General features: G+C 50.0%; 1 protein-coding gene across 1 annotated transcript in view; it reads right to left on the bottom strand.

Annotated features, from left to right (window-relative positions):
- The window catches only part of DAGLB (diacylglycerol lipase beta), a 28,009-nt gene extending 11,682 nt beyond the window's left edge, over nt 1–16,327 (bottom strand). Inside the window, exons 1-7 of the mRNA XM_066342313.1 lie at nt 16,197–16,327; nt 14,346–14,497; nt 7,858–8,029; nt 5,525–5,783; nt 3,607–3,729; nt 2,036–2,163; nt 979–1,105 (exon numbers count right to left, since the gene is read on the bottom strand). Of these exons, the coding sequence (XP_066198410.1) occupies nt 979–1,105; nt 2,036–2,163; nt 3,607–3,729; nt 5,525–5,783; nt 7,858–8,029; nt 14,346–14,497; nt 16,197–16,291 (1,056 nt within the window). The 5' untranslated portion in view covers nt 16,292–16,327. The remainder of the gene's footprint in view (nt 1–978; nt 1,106–2,035; nt 2,164–3,606; nt 3,730–5,524; nt 5,784–7,857; nt 8,030–14,345; nt 14,498–16,196) is intronic.
- Between the last annotated feature and the right edge of the window lie 2,821 nt (nt 16,328–19,148).

The following is a 19,148-nucleotide window of genomic DNA, read 5'->3' on the forward strand; positions in this document are numbered from 1 at the left end:
CACCCCTGGTCACGGATCGTCTGCACCCTGGAATCACTGGGGGCTCCTGGGCGGGCGTCCCACTGCCAGGGACTCTGATTTAAGCGACCTGGGTGTGGCCTGGACTTCAGGGGACTTAAAAGCCCCCAGGAGATGCTGAGGTAGCACACTGGAGACCCAGTGCCCTAGAGCAGTGGTCCCCAACCCCCAGGCCGCGGACCGGTACCAGTCTGTGGGCCATTGGGTACCGGTCCGCAGAGAAAAAATAAATAACTTACATTATTTCCGTTTTATTTATATTTAAGTCTGAACGATGTTTTATTTTTCAAAAATGACCAGATTCCCTCTGTTACATCTGTCTAAGACTCACTCTTGATGCTTGTCTTGGTCACGTGATACATTTATCCGTCTCACCCTAAAGGCCGGTCCGTGAAAATATTTTCTGACGTTAAACCGGTCCGTGGCCCAAAAAAGGTTGGGGACCACTGCCCTAGAGCACGGGTCCTTCACTCTGCTGTGTAGGAGTCAGCTGGAGAGCTGCAAAGCCACACCAACCACAGGTTGTAGAAATGGGACACAGCAGACTTCCACAGGGTCACAACTTGCCCAGTGCTCCCGGTCTCCTCTGGAGAGTGAGACCCCCCCCGCCTGCACTGCGCCACTGTGGGTGGCACTCAGGCCCAGAAGCCGGGACTCACTACCCCCAGACCGCTCTGTGGGATGAACCCACGCAGCGCTCAGTACTCGTCAATAAGAGACGTTCAGTAAAGGCACAGCAGAGCACCTCTGGTGACATTTTGCTCCAGCCTATGTTAAACCTGTGTGGGCTTCAGGGGGCTTGAAAAGTCCCTGAAATGATATGCAAAGCTTGGGGTCGAGTGTGTGTGGCACGTGTGCCTATGCACATTTTTCTGGGGGGAACAAGTGACAACGTCCATCAGAATCCAAGGGACTCCCGGGCCTCGAAGACGCCAGGCAGCGCTGGGGCGCCCTACCTACCTTGTCGTGGAAGCTTATGTGAATGAAATCCCGGTACTGCAGCCCGGTGGTTTGCAGGATGGAGCCAAAATGACAGTTGAGCTGATCACCTCCAACCAAGTCGTATTCTGTTGTCCTGCTTCTGCAACTAAAAACAGGGACAACCTGAGCCACTCTCCAAAGGATGTTAAACCCTCTATCTCGTTTTCCCAGCGCACAGGGAAGACCAGAGTTTACAACTTTCTGGGCTGACTCTAACAAACAATGGCCCTTAAAAGAGAATATATCTCTGTACACGCTTCTTACTAGAGTTTTGACTTCTGGAGTCATGAGAATGCTTTACATTTTCAAAAACTGAATTAAAGCCGTGAGGATGGGAGACCCTGACGTCAGCAGGGATGGACACGCCGGTACCACGTGTCCCCCACTAGGATGCACCAAGGACACAATGCTGCTAACAGAGCATTCCTGCCGAAAACGTACAGCCTGACTCTAATCAAGAGGGAACCAGCGGATGAATGCAAACTGAGGGCCAGGCCAAACCTTTCCAAAATGTCAGTATCGTGAAAGGTAAAAAAAAAAAAAAATGTGACTGAGAAACTGTTCCAAGTTGAGGGACACATAACTAAATGACAGGAGGAAAAACTGGTATAATAAAAATTATCATCGGGGCAACTGGAACAACCTGACTAGAAGTTGTCAATTAGCTAAGTTAAGATTAATGATAACATTTCCTGACCTTTGTAACTGTACTGTAATTACGTAAAAGAACGTCCTTGTTCTTAAGAAGGACAAGCTGAAGTCATCAGAGGTGAAGGGGCAGGTGTTCGGGGGAACTGTGTACAGAGAGAGGGATGGATAACAGCACAAATGACAAAAATGAGTCCCCACTGGTGGCTCCAGGTAAAGGAGACATGGCAATTCTTAGTGCTGCTTTTGCAGTTTTTGAAATATTTCAAAACAGAAAGTTGTTGTTTTCTTCCCTTTAAGGGAAATGGGATTATTTTTAGAAAACAAAATATGGGGGCCATAGCAGTGACACCCGGGACGCCGGCGGACGCCCCGCCCACCGACCTACCAGTCCCCGCCAATCTTGCACAGCCCCGTGAACGGGTTCCTGTAGATGTAGAGGGGCCACCCGTAGGCAGCCGCCGCAAAATGCATGTAATGGTGGCAGTTCTCTAGTTCTGCATCCAGATCGGCTTCCTGCGGGAGAAGAACAGCTCTTTGTTTAGGGGAACCGTTCTGGGGCAGATCGACACACTCAGACCTTCAACCTGAACTTGAATTCCTGATTCTCCCCTTTCTGCGCTCACTGGGCCAGCACTCTCAGAGGGCTTCCCCAGGGAAACTGGCCCTTAGACACGGGCGGGACAGATCCTCCATCCACAGGAATGTGGCCGGACAGTGGGAGTCAGCAGTACAAACCCCTGAGGGCTTTCCTGGCTCCTGGGGGAATGAGCTGCTGACCTCTCGCTGAGGCAGGTGAAGACCAGCAGATCTTTTTTTTTTTTTTTTTGTACTTTTCCGAAGTTGGAAACGGGAGGCAGCCAGACAGACTCCCGCATGCGCCCGACCGGGATCCACCCGGCATGCCCACCAGGGGGCGATGCTCTATTGCAACCAGAGCCACTCTAGCGCCTGAGGCAGAGGCCACGGAGCCATCCCCAGCGCCCGGGCCAACTTTGCTCCAATGGAGCCTCGGCTACAGGAGAGGAAGAGAGAGACAGAGAGGAAGGAGAGGGGGAGGGGTGGAGAAGCAGATGGGCGCCTCTCCTGTGTGCCCTGGCCGGGAATCGAACCCGGATCCCCCGCACACCAGGCTGACGCTCTACCACTGAGCCAACCGGCCAGGGCTCAAGACCAGCAGATCTTTACACCACTCCAACAAAGCAGCTGAGAACTAGGTGCCTGAGTAAGGTGCAGAGAAACACGTGCATCCATGTGGAATTTCCTCTTTCAAAAGCATAAAAATCTATGGTGGAAAAACCCTCAAGCAAAGCTGGCCTGCTCCTGCTCCCCAGGCCAGGAGAAGGGAGCAAGCACGTTTCCCTGGGAGAATCAGGCCCCACCCAGGAGGAGTTCTTTTGGTTTTTTTGTTTTGTTTTGTTTGTGGCAGAGAGAGTCAGAGAGAGGGACAGACAGGGACAGACAGGAAGGGAGAGAAATGAAAAATATCAATTCGTTGCAGCTCCTTAGTTGTTCATTGATTGATTTCTCATATGTGCCTTGACTGGGGGGCTACAGCAGACCGAGTGACCCTTTGCTCGAGCCAGCGACCTTGGGCTCAAGCTGGTGAGTCTCGCTCATACCCCATGACCGCGCTCTCAAGCTGGAGACCTCGGGGTCTTGAACTCGGATCCTCTGCGCTCCAGTCCGACACTCTATCCACTGCGCCACTGCCTGGTCAGGCTCCAGGAGGAGTTTTTAAGTGTGGAATGGTGGCCAGTGTCCCAAGAGAGAATGTTTGAAAATGCACCGGATAGTGAAGTGGCTCCCTCTACCTGAGCCCAGGTGATGAGAAGCTGCCCTACCCACAGGTGACAGAGGAGCACAAACCACAAATCTGATTCCAAGCCAACTCTGGAAATTGCTGACTCGTTTTGTTTTCTTTTGAAACTGTACAACCCAACGGAAACACAGGCTTACCTGGCAGGACCCCGGGGAATGGCTGATCACTTCCTTAGGCTCCTGGTTATTCCTGAGGTTGTCCTGCTGCTGATGGAGAAGGGTGAGGCCTGCTGCGATGTCACTGGGCACCAGGTCTGTGTCCTGGATGGGAACCAAAGAGCTTATAAAACTCAGCAAGAAGTGCCCATGAGTTCCTTAAACTCAGTTTATACAGTTCACACCCATGCACACACACACACACCTATGCATGCACAAACTACTACATGTGAGCTTAATGTGTTTTATTACTCTGTCCTCAGACAAATCCACTGGAGAACACAGAAATTTTATGGGTCTCCATTTTCAAATTTCCCTTCCAATGACTCAGCCACTTTTAATCTACTGCTCATCTTTTATAAATTGGAAGAGTAACTGGATAAATTTGCTGCTTTGGTAGTAATGGCTGATTCTGGCCCCAGTTTGTACTCTCAACGCTCAAGATACCAGGAAGGTCTTGTTGAAAGGCCTGTGGTGGAGATTCTGAGACTGAATCACACTCACTGGGGACAGAAACCTCAGAGAGAAGCCGAATGGGAGAGCAGCAGAGAGGTCTCCTAGGCCGGCCCTTCCCCTTCCGACCGGTGTGGCTAGAGAGCGGGCAGGGACCCCACCACCTCCGGGCACGCTGGTCCGTAAGAAAGAACCGGCTACTGACCATGCAGGCACTGAACCTTGAGTTCTGCCTAGGATTGCGTGTTCCAACATCCCCTACGGAGAGCCAGATTCCTCCTCCTTCCAGCCGTCTCAAGACGAGGCTGAAGCACTCCTTGAAAGTGATTTAGGGGGACGTACTTCTCTCATCCCCACACGGAGGCTCTTGCAGGTGGACAACACAGAGAGCCCAGACAAAGATCACAGGTGTGTGGATGTCAAGATAACTCTCTTCCTGACGTGGTCTCAACACTGAACATAACAGCCGTTTATCAGAGACCATTATATGACAAGACACATTAAATGTAAAAGAAAAATGAATATTTCTAAGTCACTGAAAAAACACTCTAGAATGGCATGCTCGTTTATCAGAGACCATTATATGACAAGACACGTTAAATGTAAAAGAAAAATGAATATTTCTAAGTCACTGAAAAAACACTCTAGAATGGCATGCCCTTCTGCATGGCAATAATCTATACAACCTTTCCTTTGTAAGCAGAATAATCTATCATTTTTATTATGCTATAAGTAGTAAGAAACCAAGGGCTGATGGTGCCTTAGATTCATGATACGAGCACTAACTCAACAGAGGACGTGAAAAGACAACTGGAAAATTATTCCCAAAATGTACAGGTTCCTTAAAAACATCATCAGTTCCTGCTGGACCTGTGGTAGCACAGTGGATAAAGCGTCAACCTGGAATGCTGAGGTCGCCGGTTCGAAACCCTGGGCTTGCCTGGTCAAGGCACATGCAAGAAGCAACTATGAGCTGATGCTTCCCGTTCTTCCCCACACCTCTCTCTCTCTTTCACACCTCCTTCTAAAATCAGCAAATAAAATCTTTAAAAATAAAAGCAAAGAACACATTCATTCCTTAAAACCAACTAAAATTAGAGTAATTAAACTAATTAAAATGAGAATGCTTTACATTTTCAAAAACTGAATTAAATCCGTGAGGATGGGAGACCCTGACGTCAGCAGAGATGGGACAAACTGGCCCCATGTGTCTCCCCCTAGGATGCACCTAGTGCCAACACCAGGAGACGCTGACAGGAGAGGCAGGGTCTGCACACGAGCACATGTCCTCATCTAGGGGGCAGTACCGGCTCCCCACTCCCACCCCACGGACTACAAACTCTCAAGAGCTAGTTTGTGTAAACGGGGTTAGCTCAAAGTGCACAGCACTCGTCTGAACACGACAGGCCTTTACTCAGACAAGAGGAAAGCAGAGCCTTCAGCTTACTGAGAAGTAGGTTGAGAAAAGCTCGGCTGTACTCGAAAAGGCAACTCGTGTGTGGTCGTCTTTCCCGATGCAGCAGCACAGGAGCTTGATTCTGGTCTCCCACACGCTCGTCGCTGCTGTCCTGAGGCCACTGAGGAACTGGCTTGACTCGTGGTTATCCAGGGGACTGGGGCCAGTGGAGGAGTACGGAGCCATTTTCCCCCCCAGTGGGTCAAAGACAATGACGATGGTGACCATGGTGGAGATGATGATAACCCAACTGCAAAACAGAGAGAGGAGCCCTGGCCGGTTGGCTCAGTGGTAGAGCGTCGGCCTGGCGTGCAGAAGTCCCGGGTTCGATTCCCAGTCAGGGCACACAGGAGAGGCACCCATCTGCTTCTCCACCCCTCCCCCTCTCCTTCCTCTCTGTCTCTTTCTTCCTCTCCCGCAGCGAGGCTCCACTGGAGCAAAGATGGCCCGGGCACTGGGGATGGCTCCTTGGCCTCTGCCCCAGGCGCTAGAGTGGCTCTGGTTGCGACAGAGCGATGCCCCGGAGGGGCAGAGCCCCTGGTGGGCGGAGCATCGCCCCCTGGTGGGCGTGCCGGGTGGATCCCGGTTGGGCGTATGCGGGAGTCTGTCTGACTGTCTCTCCCCGTTTCCAGCTTCAGAAAAATACAACCCCCCCCAAAAAAAAAAAAAAAAAAACCAGAGAGAGAGGAGCAGGTGATGCCCGTGGGCCGGCACCAGAGGTCGGGGAGCAAGGCTTCAGGTTGGTGTCATACAACCGCAGCTCCAGTTACCCAGGAAGACACAGCTCTCCCGGCAACTGGCGCAGACGCGCAACTTGTTTCCTCTAGAAATCTCCTTACGAGGCCCCACAAAGATCAGAGCCCAGACGGTAAAGATCACAGAAGAAAGAAGGAGCTGCTGGTGGGCAGAGCCAGAGCCCCGATAGTGACCCAGGCTCTCATTCCTCAGTGCCTCAGGGTTCCTCTTGGTAAAACCACAAACGCTTTGCCACAGAGCGAGGACTCTTCCTCGGTCTTTCATTCAGATGTTTAAACAGTTGTAGGCCGTCCACCACAGGCAGGGCTCTGTGGGTTCATGAATGCCCGTGCTACCACCAGAGGGCAAATCTCAGAGACGGGACTCTGCTGCCCCTGGTGGTGAGACCCGGGAAAAGCACCGGCAGCATGACTCCCGTTTCCTTATTTATAATAATACGTACAAGGGATGTAACCAGATCATTTCAAACATTTTTAGCCTGTCCTGGTCTGTGGTGGCACAGTGGATACAGTGTCAACCTGGAACGATGATGAGGTCACCGGTTCAAAGCCCTGGGCTTGCCTGGTCAAGGCACATATGAGAAGCAATCAATAAACAACTAAAGTGAAGCAACTATAAGCAGCCACTTCTTGCTTCACAATCCCCACACCGTGAAATCAATAAATCAAATCTTAAAAAAAAAAATTTTTTTTTTTTTTTTAGCCTGGAAAACACAAATTTCTTATTCTAGTGTGTAGTTCTTGGTCAGCGTTCCTGACACTATTTCTTCTCTCCCTCCTTTAGTTGTTGCCCTTGTTTTTGGTCTCAGATTTTCTTCTTCTTGTATGAGAAGGGAGGGATATAGAAAAATGAGAACCAGTATGAAAAGAAAGCCCCATCAATAAAAGCCCCCCCGCCCCCAGCGGGTCAAAGACAATGGTGACAGTAACCACAGTGGAGGCGATGATAATCCAACTGTAAAATCTTAGTGTAAGATGAATTCTTTCCCATGTATAAGCAGGTGCCTCTACATTTTAATGATTTCCTCAAAAAAAGGTCCAATCGCCCTGGCCGGTTGGCTCAGCAGTAGAGCGTCGGCCTAGCGTGCGGAGGACCCGGGTTCGATTCCCGGCCAGGGCACACAGGAGAAGCGCCCATTTGCTTCTCCACCCCTCCGCCGCGCTTTCCTCTCTGTCTCTCCCTTCCCCTCCCGCAGCCAAGGCTCCATTGGAGCAAAGATGGCCCGGGCGCTGGGGATGGCTCTGTGGCCTCTGCCTCAGGCGCTAGAGTGGCTCTGGTCGCAACATGGCGACGCCCAGGATGGGCAGAGCATCGCCCCCTGGTGGGCAGAGCGTCGACCCTGGTGGGCGTGCCGGGTGGATCCCGGTCGGACGCATGCGGGAGTCTGTCTGACTGTCTCTCCCTGTTTCCAGCTTCAGAAAAATGAAAAAAAAAAAAAAAAAGGTCCGACGTCCTCCTCTCTTAGGAAGCCTGCACGACGCTGGGCGATCTGCAGTTACTCCAGGTCTGTTTGCCTCCCTCTCAAACGCATCTGTGACAAGAACACGAGAGACGACGGAAGACCTCACCTGATGACGACGGTGGCAATGATGCCGTTCACGACGATGCTGTCGCACTGGACGCTGTCCGCAATCCACGCGGCCCCCAGGGAGGCCCAGACCATCTCTGGCAGGAAGAGCGCCAGGCGGAGGTAAAGCAGCTTGGACATCGATTTCCGCGGTCCAGGGTTACAAATGGTTCCTGAAATAGAGAAAATACTGCCACCCGTCACTTGCTTCCACGGAGATGAAGGGTTTCCTTTCTACGAACACAGAGCTAGTGGAGCACATACTGGTGCTGCAGGCACACCCACCACCCAACTTTTCCTACTTGTAATTGGTAATCAATGCCAAAGATTGAGAGCAAGTGACAAAGTCAACGACGGGAAACGTGACAAAAAGCCTCAGATTCATTTCTTAAGATTTACTAGGGTTTAAAAACACTTCGGGGTTCTACCTAGGGTGTCCGTACAATCCCTGTCCAAAGTGGGATACTTTTGAGAGCAAAAGAAGGTGCTATTAATAATTATGCTGGCCTGACCTGTGTTGGTGCAGTGGATCAAGTATCAACATGGAACGCGGAGGTCGCCAGTTTGAAACCCTGGGCTTGCCTGGTCAAGGCACATATGGGAGTTGATGCTTCCTGCTCCTCCCTGCACCCCTTGCTCTCTCTCTCTCTCTCCTCTCTCTAAAATTCAATAATAATAAAAAAAGATGCTGGGGCAACCAGTATAAAACAGAACTGCTCCAGGCAAACGGAGAGAAACGGTTACCCAAGACCCAGCAGCCCAGAGTAAAAGCTCCACCATCTCTGCGAGCCCTCCGTGGCCTCAGGCACCATCCAAACACTTTCTATCCATCATTCTTTAATCCTCACAACTGTGACACAGTCACCACCCCAGTTTGCAAATGAGGAAGCTGAGGCTCTGAGAGCTTAGTAGCCACTTTCTAAAATAGAATCCACGTCTGTGACCTCGGCTCTCTGCCCCTCCAATCTCCCCTTGGTCCTCAGTTTTCAGAAGTGAACAATTCTGATGTTCAAAATTACTCAAAGGAAACCTAACATTTTTTAGACACATTTTCACTGTATTTGCAAAACAAATCCAAGTATCAGGAGAGAGAGGCCTGTGTGCTTTAACCCTTGAGGTACAACATCAACTCTCTCCCTTTGGGAAAAGTGATGATAAACACTAACTTAAGTAACACAACAATACCATAAGATCAAAACAAATACAATAAACCTAAGCTCTAAAAGAATGATTTGGTAAGGAAACCACTTTTAAATTCCCAAAATGATCTTCCATTACAATGAATTAATATACAGTCACATTTAAAAATGTCAGACATTCTCAGGCCTCATTTCTGGCACAAAAACAACATCTTTTTTTTATTTTTTTATTTTTTATTTTTTTGTATTTTTCTGAAGCTGGAAACGGGGAGAGACAGTCAGACAGACTCCCGCATGCGCCCGACCGGGATCCACCTGGCACGCCCACCAGGGGCGATGCTCTGCCCCTCTGGGGCGTTGCTCTGCCGCAACCAGGGCCACTCTAGTGCCTGGGGCAGAGGCCAAGGAGCCATCCTCAGCACCCGGGCCATCTTTGCTCCAATGGAGCCTTGGCTGCGGGAGGGGAAGAGAGAGACAGAGAGGAAGGGGGGGGGTGGAGAAGCAAATGGGCGCTTCTCCTTTGTGCCCTGGCCGGGAATCGAACCCGGGTCCCCTGCACGCCAGGCCGACGCTCTACCGCTGAGCCAATCGGCCAGGGCCCAAAAACAACATCTTATACGGTAACTAAGTCGGCACTCTGTCCGAGATGGTGAAAATATCAGTTCTATATTTGGAGCTTGTTATTGTGTACCAATAGCCGATCACTAGAGAGAAACAGGAATTAATATCTGCACACACCCTCTGCTTCCTGGGGGGCTGGGGCTCCAAATAAGGGAAATAACCTCCTGCCCAGCAGCCCCTGGATCTGAAACCCCAACGTGCTGACGCTGCATCAACGAAATGAACGTATAAAGAAGGAAGCAGCCGTGAAATTCTGGTTAAGGTTCCAGAATCAAAACAGATACTGAAAAAGTCTCCTTTACATAGTTACGCCTGCCCAGAAAAACAGTTTAATCTTATTTAGGTATTTATTTTCTTTCCAAGAGAAAACGCTGCTGGTGTGTGGCCCTGGCTGCTGCAGTGGGCGTCGTGACGCCAGTGCCTCGTGATTAATAAGACAGCTAAATCCCTGAATGTCATGCCCGCAACAGCCTGGGTGAAGCAACCCTATTGTCCTTCGCTGGGCACAGCCATTTACGTAAGCGCTACAAAAGGCAGGATTTCATACCTCTAGCCACTGTAGCAATCTTTTCTGGCATGAGCTGAGCAAGGAGCTTTTGAGATGCAAATGCAGAACAGGTGTTGGGTGTCCAACAGTCAAACCAGACGCAGTGAATGGCGGACCTCCTGTGTCTACACAGGGTGTTCTCTCAAAACATGGTGGTCAAGACAGTGGACCTTCCCTAATTAAACCTCCCACCAGTGCGTGCCCACCCTCTCCGGAGGACACCCCCACATTTCCCTTCCACCTCTTCCTCGCCCGAGGCGCGTGACCTTTGTCTTTCTCTCTCCTAAGCTCCAAAGGTTCTTCTTCGGCTCCTGTCACTTGTTTCCTGCGCCTACGCAGCTCAGCTGGCTCCCTCCCTCCCACTACTTTCTAAATCAACTTTCTCTCATCATTTGAAAAAAAATAAATAAATACCCCCCCCCCCCCGACAGGGTAATAACAATAAGATTTCATCAGGGAGGTTCTCAAATCAAAACAAGAAACTACCACAATCATATCAAGACTCTTCCCAACTAAGCTACATAGATGACCAAGAGAAAGAGGACAGGTAAGGGCACAAGCCTCAGTCTTATGGATGAAAATGACTGAATTCCATTTGTCCTACAAGTGCTCTACAGCTTGCGCTGTTTCTTTTAAAGAGCTGTCTCATCCAAAGCTAAGTAAATGTGATCCTTCCACTTAAAAGACAGACTGTCGACCTGGAAATGCTGAGGTTGCCGGTTCAAAACCCTGGGCTTGCCTAGCCAAAGCACATATGGGAGTTGATGCTTCCAGCTCCTCCCCACTTCTCTCTCTCTGTCTCTCCTCTCTCCTCTCTCACTCTCTCACTCTCTGTCTCTCCCTCTCCTCTCTAAAATGAATAAATTAAAAAAAAAAAAAAAAAGACAGACTGATTCCTGAGATGACTTATAAAACAAAAGGGCAGCCCTGGCCGGGTGGCTCAGTTGGTTAGAACATCGTCTCTATACACCAAGCTTGCAGGTTCAATCCCCGGTCAGGGCACAGACAAGAATCAACCACTGAATGCATAAATGCATAAGTGAGCGGAACAACAAATCGATGTTTCTCTCTCCCTCCCTTCCTCTCTCTCTCAAATCAATCAATTAAAAAAAGGGGAGGGGGCAATGAAATTTATCCATGCATCAAGAATAAAATTTACCAATGTGTTGACAGTTATTAAAAATATAACTAGCGTTTACAATTTGTAAAGAAACTTGTTGATTTTGTACAAGTAATGCATGTAAAGGGTAAAAAATCCACATAGTTCAAGTAGGTACAGAGGAAGTATTCAGCCTTCCTCCATCGCTGAACCGCCTTTCTGCTACCCCCCTAAAAGTGCCCCAGTGACTTGCGTAGCCTCCCACAGTCTGCACATGAACAAAACATGTATGTAATGTGCAAACGCGCATACATGCCCGTGAGAAAAAAGGAGTGAACTAAGACCATGTTCTGTCCTCAGTGCAGAGGAAATCTTTCATCTGTGCAAGCATTTCTAATTTGTTTAACTTTCTTTATGGTATGTTTCACTGAGGCATACCCTGTCTCTAATCATTTGTAACAAATTGGCAATTAAAATAACATTATAAAATACTGTTTTCAGTTCAGCTGTGATATCTCTTGCCACAAGTAACAGAAAATCCAACTCAAACTGGCTTCCAAACCAGAAAGATCTATACCAGGGGTCCCCAAACTACGGCCCTCGGGCCACATGCGGCCCCCTGAGGCCATTTATCCGGCCCTCGCAGCACTTCCGGAAGGGGCACCTCTTTCATTGGTGGTCAGTGAGAGGAGCATAGTTCCCATTGAAATACTGGTCAGTTTGTTGATTTAAATTTACTTGTTCTTTATTTTAAATATTGTATTTGTTCCCGTTTTGGTTTTTTACTTTAAAATATGTACAGTGTGCATGGGGATTTGTTCATAGTTTTTTTTATAGTCTGGCCCTCCAACGGTCTGAGGGACAGTGAACTGGCCCCCTGTGTAAAAAGTTTGGGGACCCCTGCTCTACACTTAGGGCCGGGCCAGGCTACACGGCTCCCTGTCCTCTCAGGGGCTCTGTCCTCCTCTGTGTTGGCTCACGCTGGCCTGAACGCAGCAGGACTTCAGCAGCTTGTCCAAGCACAACGTTCTCCGGAAGGGGAAGATGTTCCTAAGGGAGGCAAGGAAGGAGTTCTCCAGAACTTCCCAGTAAGCTCCCAATCGGGTCACATGGACATTCCTGAACCAATCACTGACACACGAGCATCACTCCTGAGCTGGGCAGAGGGCCAGCTTCTCTGACACACGTACTTGGTATGTGGAGGGATGGGGAATGTCCTAAATTAAACTGGGTCCTGTTGGGAGGAGTTGCTGGGTAGGCAGCACCCCTCCCATCATGATAGTGAAGCACTGTGCCAGCGCCTACGTGGAGGGGCCTGGGTGAATATGGCCATCCAGCACAGGGGTGTGAATGTGCCCTGACACCCCCAAAAATATCTAGGGGAAAACATGTCATGGGAGAAATAAAGTCACACTTATTGCTTCAAATCTGAACCCACCTATTACAGTTGTAAACATGGTGTATTAACCAGAATGTGACCTGAACAGAAAGGGCGAATAAATGATGTAATGCTCTCTCTGAAATGAGAGCAATCTCGATACCTCAGTTTCCAGAAGTCCTGACTTACTAACAACCTCATAATGCCGCCAAAGCCACACTGGACACACTCGGCTTCCTCTCTTCAGCATGCAGCACCAGTGACAGGCAGACTTGGGGACTGACACAGACCATCGAAGGAGGGCCTTCTTCGTTCCAGACTCCAAGCACCCTTGCTCTCAGAGGTATGCTAAAATGCACAGAGCTCTATTTTCTATGGTGTGCCATCCATAGTTAAGTGGGCACATGCCATGCTTCTGGGTCATCTAAATCCGAAGTAAGGTCTTTTTTTTTCCTCACGTAACACTTTGCCACTCACATTTTCCTCTTTATCTCACCTCGTAAACAACTATTTTTTTAAGTTTCAGTCGATCATTCCAAAACGCCAAGATACTCTTCTGCCACCCACTGTTATCAGCTACGCCTCTCCCAGTCTCATCATCTACAATCTGTAAGCATGCCTCCTATACTCCTATTCAAGCAGAGATAAGAGAGACACGCGGGATGGGGGCACGCCCTGTCTAGGACCAAAACGTTTTATTTACGGATGCTTTTCTTTATTAGTCACCAGGGTGCTCAGCTCATCCCATGCACCAGAGCAATTAACAGGGATGCTTTCCGACATTCTCAGCTACACGACTGTCTGTGGAAAATGGTAACGTGTAGAAAAAAAAAACATCATTAAGGCTAGTTATATCTCTTGGCCCTGGCTGGGTGGGGGTGCTCAGTGGATAAAGCGTCAGTCCAGTGCACCAAAGATCGCAGGTTCGATCCCCAGTCAGGGCTCACACAAGAAGCAATCAATGAGTACACAACTAAACGGAGCAAGTTGGTGCTCGCTCGCTCTCTCTCCCTCCAACCCCCAAATCAATGAAAAATTAAAAAAAAAAATATGTGGAGAAATTGGAACCTTTATTAATTGCTGGTGGGAAAGAAAAATGGCACAACAGTTCCTCAGAAAGTTAGAGTCACCACAGCGAGTCTACCCCTAGGCACCTATTGCGAGGATTGAAAACACGTCTATATCGATGTTCACGGCAGCGGGACTTCTAACAGCCACACAGTGGGAGCCACCCCAGTGTCCACCAACTGAGGAACAGATACGTCAAACTGGGCGTATCCATGCAGTGGAACGTTACCGGGCCACGAAAAGGACGGAAGTACTGGTACACGCTTCAACATGGACGAACCTCAAAACCACGTGAAGTCAAGAAGCCACGCCGAAAGGCCACATACTGGAGGCTACTCCCTCTCTGAGGCCCGGAACAGGCAATGCGCAGAGAAAGAACCTGGATTAGTGGATGCCTCGGGCTGGGGAGACACAAGGAGTGACCGCCACTGGGCACGGCATTTTTCTGGGGGGGGGGGGGGGATGAAAACATTTTAAAGAACTGACTGTGGTGATGGTGGCACAACTCTGTGACTACACTAAAACTCACTGAAGTGCACACTCTACACGGGTGAGTTGGATTGTGTGCGAATTATATCTCGATCAAGCAGTCACCCATACACGAGGTGTCAAAGGGAAAAGGCTGCTCCTTTTTTACCTTTCATGCTGACGTGCACGATGGCTGACACCGTACAGATAATAACCGCCAGGAGGACAATGAGGACGATCAAGTAAGCGCTGAGCAGGGCCCCGCCAGCACAGTTCAGCTTCGCTCTGTGCCGGAAGTACAGTGTCAGAATGCCAATCCACCTGTTGAGAAATGCGTGTGTGGGGGGGTGGTCAGAAATGCAATCCAAGGAGCTGCTTCGTATAACATGACAGACAGACAGAAAAGGAGCCAGCGGTCTCCAAAACAAGGTGAGGTTCCCTTTGAAATATAATTCTCATCCATAAAAGATCGACAAAGTCAGCGAAGAGTATGACTTTTTGAAATGCGTTTTTTATGCTGCCAGTGAGTCAGTCGTTCATTGTTCTTGTTCTCGGGCCTGCTGTAATAACCCCAAAGGCATTCACAGCCTTAAGAGTGAAAATATATCCTGAGCCGCTGGAAAAGAGCCCCCTCGCCCTCTCACGATGCAGAAATATGCAGCTGGTAAACCAACAAACTACATGTTTGTTAAATTGTTAACAAGAGACTTTTTACTTCTGTGAATTAACAAGAAATTGATGCACACACACGAAGTAATCGGCTATGTAACAAAAAACAAGGGCGTGGAAAGCAAGTTGCGCAAACCTGTTCCATGGAGAACAGCGATAAACGTGAAAAGACAAGTATTGTGGGCCCATGAATATGTTTTGTAATCCAGCACAGAATAATGAAAGACAGCACCAAAAAAATAAAAAAAATAATAATGAAAGCCAGCACCAAGCAATGCCAAAGCAATGGACTTGCTACTGGAGGTATGTCAACAGAGGGCACAGCTTACCTGGCAAGAACATGGTATTAAGGATTCAATCCCTCCCCACCCCACCTCTCACCTCCACCCCCACTAAAGTTCAAGCCCAGGCCAAGGATTCTAGTCCAAGTGGAAACGGACTAGATAACTTTTTATGCTTTTTGTCAGCTCTGTGATGTCATGACCCTGTGTCTAGAAATAATGGGAAGTGATTTTGGAAAGACTTAGCTCTGAAAATTATGAAAGTATTGAGTAGCAGCTCCTAAGGTTTTGTGTTCTTATTTCTTTCCCCTCAAGAGTCTGCTTTTTAAAAAAATGTTTATTTTATTGATTTTAGAGAGAGAGAAAGGGAAAGGAGAGAGGGAAAGAAGGAGAGAAGGAGAGGGAGAGAGGGAGACAGGTACATTAATCTGTTCCTGTATGTGCCCTGACCATTCCGCCAGACTAAGAGTCTATTTTTTTTTTTTAATAACAATAACATTACTCTTCGCTCAGACCCTCTGAGAACAGACCTCGGGGCTCCAATTCCACTCCCTACCCACTCCACACCTTGAAAGACAAGCGCGTCTCTGCCCATCTCGCCTGCTTCTCTGGGACCCGGACCCGGCCGGCCCTGCACGGCGCTCTCGCCCGTCTTGCACTTGGCAGGTGCGAGACGCTGGGCGTTCCCGCGCCAGGTGCAATAAGGATGCGGGTGGCTGCTTCTGGCTCGAGGAAGCAGGTCCCCAGGCCATGGCTTTCGGGAGGCATGGAAGTCCCTGCGGCTGCTGGGCCGGGGCCCCGCGCCGCCCGCGCCACCGGGGCGACCCCAGGCACGCCCACCGGCTCTGGGCCTCCGTGTGCCCGTCTGCACACCGGGGAGAGGACCAGCACCCACCTCCCCGGGCTGTGGAGAAGACCAGCTAAGAGAACGCAGGGCAAACTCGGGTCACGGCAGTCACCTGTCACTGTCACCGCTCTCGGACAGCTGGCCACCCGCCTCCACCCCTCCGCGCGCGCGCGCTCTCCCCCGGGGCCCGGGACGCCCACCCGCCGGAGCCCAAATCTCTCACCACAGCACTCGCAGGAACAGCTCGAATAACCCCGGGAAGACCAGGTCGTCGCTGGCGATGGCCCAGCGCCGTCCGAAGAGCACCATCCCCGGCATGGCGAAGGCCCCGCCGCCCGTCCTCGGACGGCCCACTGCGCGCCCGTCGCCACTCGGCGTCCCGCGCCCTCGCGGCTCCCACAACTAAACTAGCCGCGGCCCGGCGCAGGCGCACGTGAGAACGGGGCCAGGCGCATGCGCACGCCGCCGCGGCCGAACCTGGCGCACGCGGCCGGACCCTCTGCGTCCTTGCAGATACGCTGACCCGGAAGACGCTGATCGGCTTGATCGCAGGTGTGCTCGAGTGTGAAGTCCATTATTCTGCTATTATTTTTCGTTTTCTAGATAAGGGCTCACCTGGCCCGGAGGGATTGGCCAGCTGTTAGTGCGGATCTGGGACTCATGCCAGGTCTGTGCGACTTCAGGCTCGTGATGAAGTTGCCCCCGCTGCGCATCCCGTGGTCCGGAGAAGGGAACGGGAGACGCTTCTCGAGTTCAGGGCCTGAAACGACTTAGCAGCTTGAGCCAGGAGTGTGGGGAACGGCATGAGCTGGCCTCGTTCCTCCCGAGTAGGCCTTCGCTCAGTGCCTTAGGTGCCGACCACATCTCAGCACCTCCATTCTCCTCCTCCCTGGTCCAAGCCCCCAGCATCTCATGCCTGGCCATCTTCCCACTGCTCTTCCTTCTCTGCCTACCCCTACAGTGCATTCCTCCACAGCAGCCGGGGTGACTTTGTTGCACCGTCAGACCCAGCCCATCCTTTGCTTGGATCTTGCAAGGTTGCACTCCGTGTAAAGAATAGACTATAACCGCCCGCGGAGGCCTTTCCCTGGAAGACACACCTCGCAAGTCAAATTGTTTATCCCACTCCCCGATTTAGGGTTACTACTCTCCCTCCACCACCCTATTGCCTGCCGCCGTTTATTCCTCCCTGAAACTCATTCTTGCTCCAGGGCTTTTTTTTACGTTCTGTTTCTTCTGCCAGGGATGCTCCTCCCGCAGGTATTTTCCTGTCGCTCACTTTATTCAGGCCGCAGCTCAAGTGTCACTGCCTCAAACAGGTCTTCCCTGGCCACCTTATCTAAAACAGCACACCCATCGGTTCCCATTACCTTCCCCTGCTTTCATTTTCTTCATAGCACTTCATCACTCCCCCGCATTTATGTTTATTACCTCTCTCCTCCCACCTGCCAGTGTAAGTGGTATGAACTTAGGCAACCCTGTCCATCTTGTCCCTGCCACGCACATAATGGAGCGCATTAAATACTTGATGAATGAATACTCATCAAATGTCAAGATTTCCCAAGTCTGAAGACCTTCTAGGTTAAAAAGATTAACATTGAAATCGTATGGTTGTCAAAATGATACAAGGTTTTGTAAATAGAGAAGTTATGAAGTTTTCAAAGACAAGAGCCATTCATCCATTCATAAAATTAAGTTTACTGGGAACTTGATTAGATAATGAGAGGTCAGGTAATATAGTCAGTCCTGAAAAAGATATTAAAATGACATCCGAAAAGGTGCAATGTTATATTGAGCTTCAACTTGCCTTTAAATTACAGGGATTAGAGGGAAAAGTTTCAAAGCTGCAGCAGAAATACCCACAGGACCTGCGAAGACCACACTGCAAAGGCTAAACCAGGTCAGGTGTGTGTGGGGTGAGGGGGCACTGTGGCACTATTGAGCAGAGCGCAGGATCCTTGGAAACTCCACACTTAGCCACCAGAGGGCGAAGGAGACCCCACCTGGAGCCCCAGTGCAATCAGTTCTCATCTGAACTCACTGGGATGGGTGGTTTGGGAAGGTACCTAGGAGTCTAGATGCACTGCTCTCCCAACCAGGGCAAAGCTGACCAATATCATCCAATGGGCCAGAGGGACTGCTGCCAGAGTGCTGCTGGTTCCCGCCAGCCAGCTGTTGAGGTAGCTGTCCCAAGCTAAGCACAGGAGGAGACAGGGGGTCGCCTCAGTGCTGGGCCCTTCCTGTGCTCCAAGCTGTGCAGTGAGCTTCACTCTCATGGGCTCATTTACCCTGGGGTAATAGCCTCCACATCTGAGTAGGGGCAAGGCACATGTTAAATTGAGGGTCACAGCGGCCCTGGACCAGTAGTTCAGCTGGTAAGGGCATCACCAAGGTTGCAGTTGCATCCCAGGTCAGGGCACATACAAAAATCAACCAATGAATGGAACAAATCAATGTTTTTCTTTCTCCCTTCTCTCTATCAAGATAAATTTAAAAATCCAAGGTCAGAGAGCTGCAGTGTGGGGAGCCAACTCAACACAAGGCTGACCCCTAAGCTTGTGGGTTTTTTACTCAGGGTTCCCACAAATCACTTTCAATTGAAACAAAATCATTGCTTGACCTTTCCAGGAAGTTGTCCAACCTAGTGGCATCTTTGGGAAGGCTAGACCTTCTTGAAAGTCCTCCCTCCTGCACTTTTTTGGGGGCCACCTCTTTCTCTACCATCTCTTTTGACAAGACTGTCCTGAAGCAGGAAATGTAATTCTAAAGCTGGCTGCACTGGGCAGGGAATAAACGACTGGGAGCAGCCGACAGCCAGAAGCTTTTCAGTTTTCACTTAGTGGGCAATGTATAATATTAACTTTGCTTTATTTCTCTTCATGCTTACATTTTAAATAGTCCACGCAAGTAAAACAGCTCGGTAAAAAATGTTAATTACCTGACAGTCTTTATTCAGAAAGTGAGTTACTTGGAAACAGTGCTCCCTCGGGCGTGTCATACCGGGCTTTTGTTCCCACCATGTATGAGGACGCTGCCCGAGTCCAGAGTCCCGCACCGCCACTCAGGCAGCCTTTCTATTAAGACATCATCCTGATTGGGCACAACATGGTGGTCACCTCTCAGACAATTTTATTTTCCTTGGGCAGAGTGACCGGAGAAGGCAGATACTTCATAA

This window comes from Saccopteryx leptura, chromosome 6 (assembly GCF_036850995.1).
Source record: "Saccopteryx leptura isolate mSacLep1 chromosome 6, mSacLep1_pri_phased_curated, whole genome shotgun sequence".
Lineage (NCBI taxonomy): Eukaryota > Metazoa > Chordata > Mammalia > Chiroptera > Emballonuridae > Saccopteryx > Saccopteryx leptura.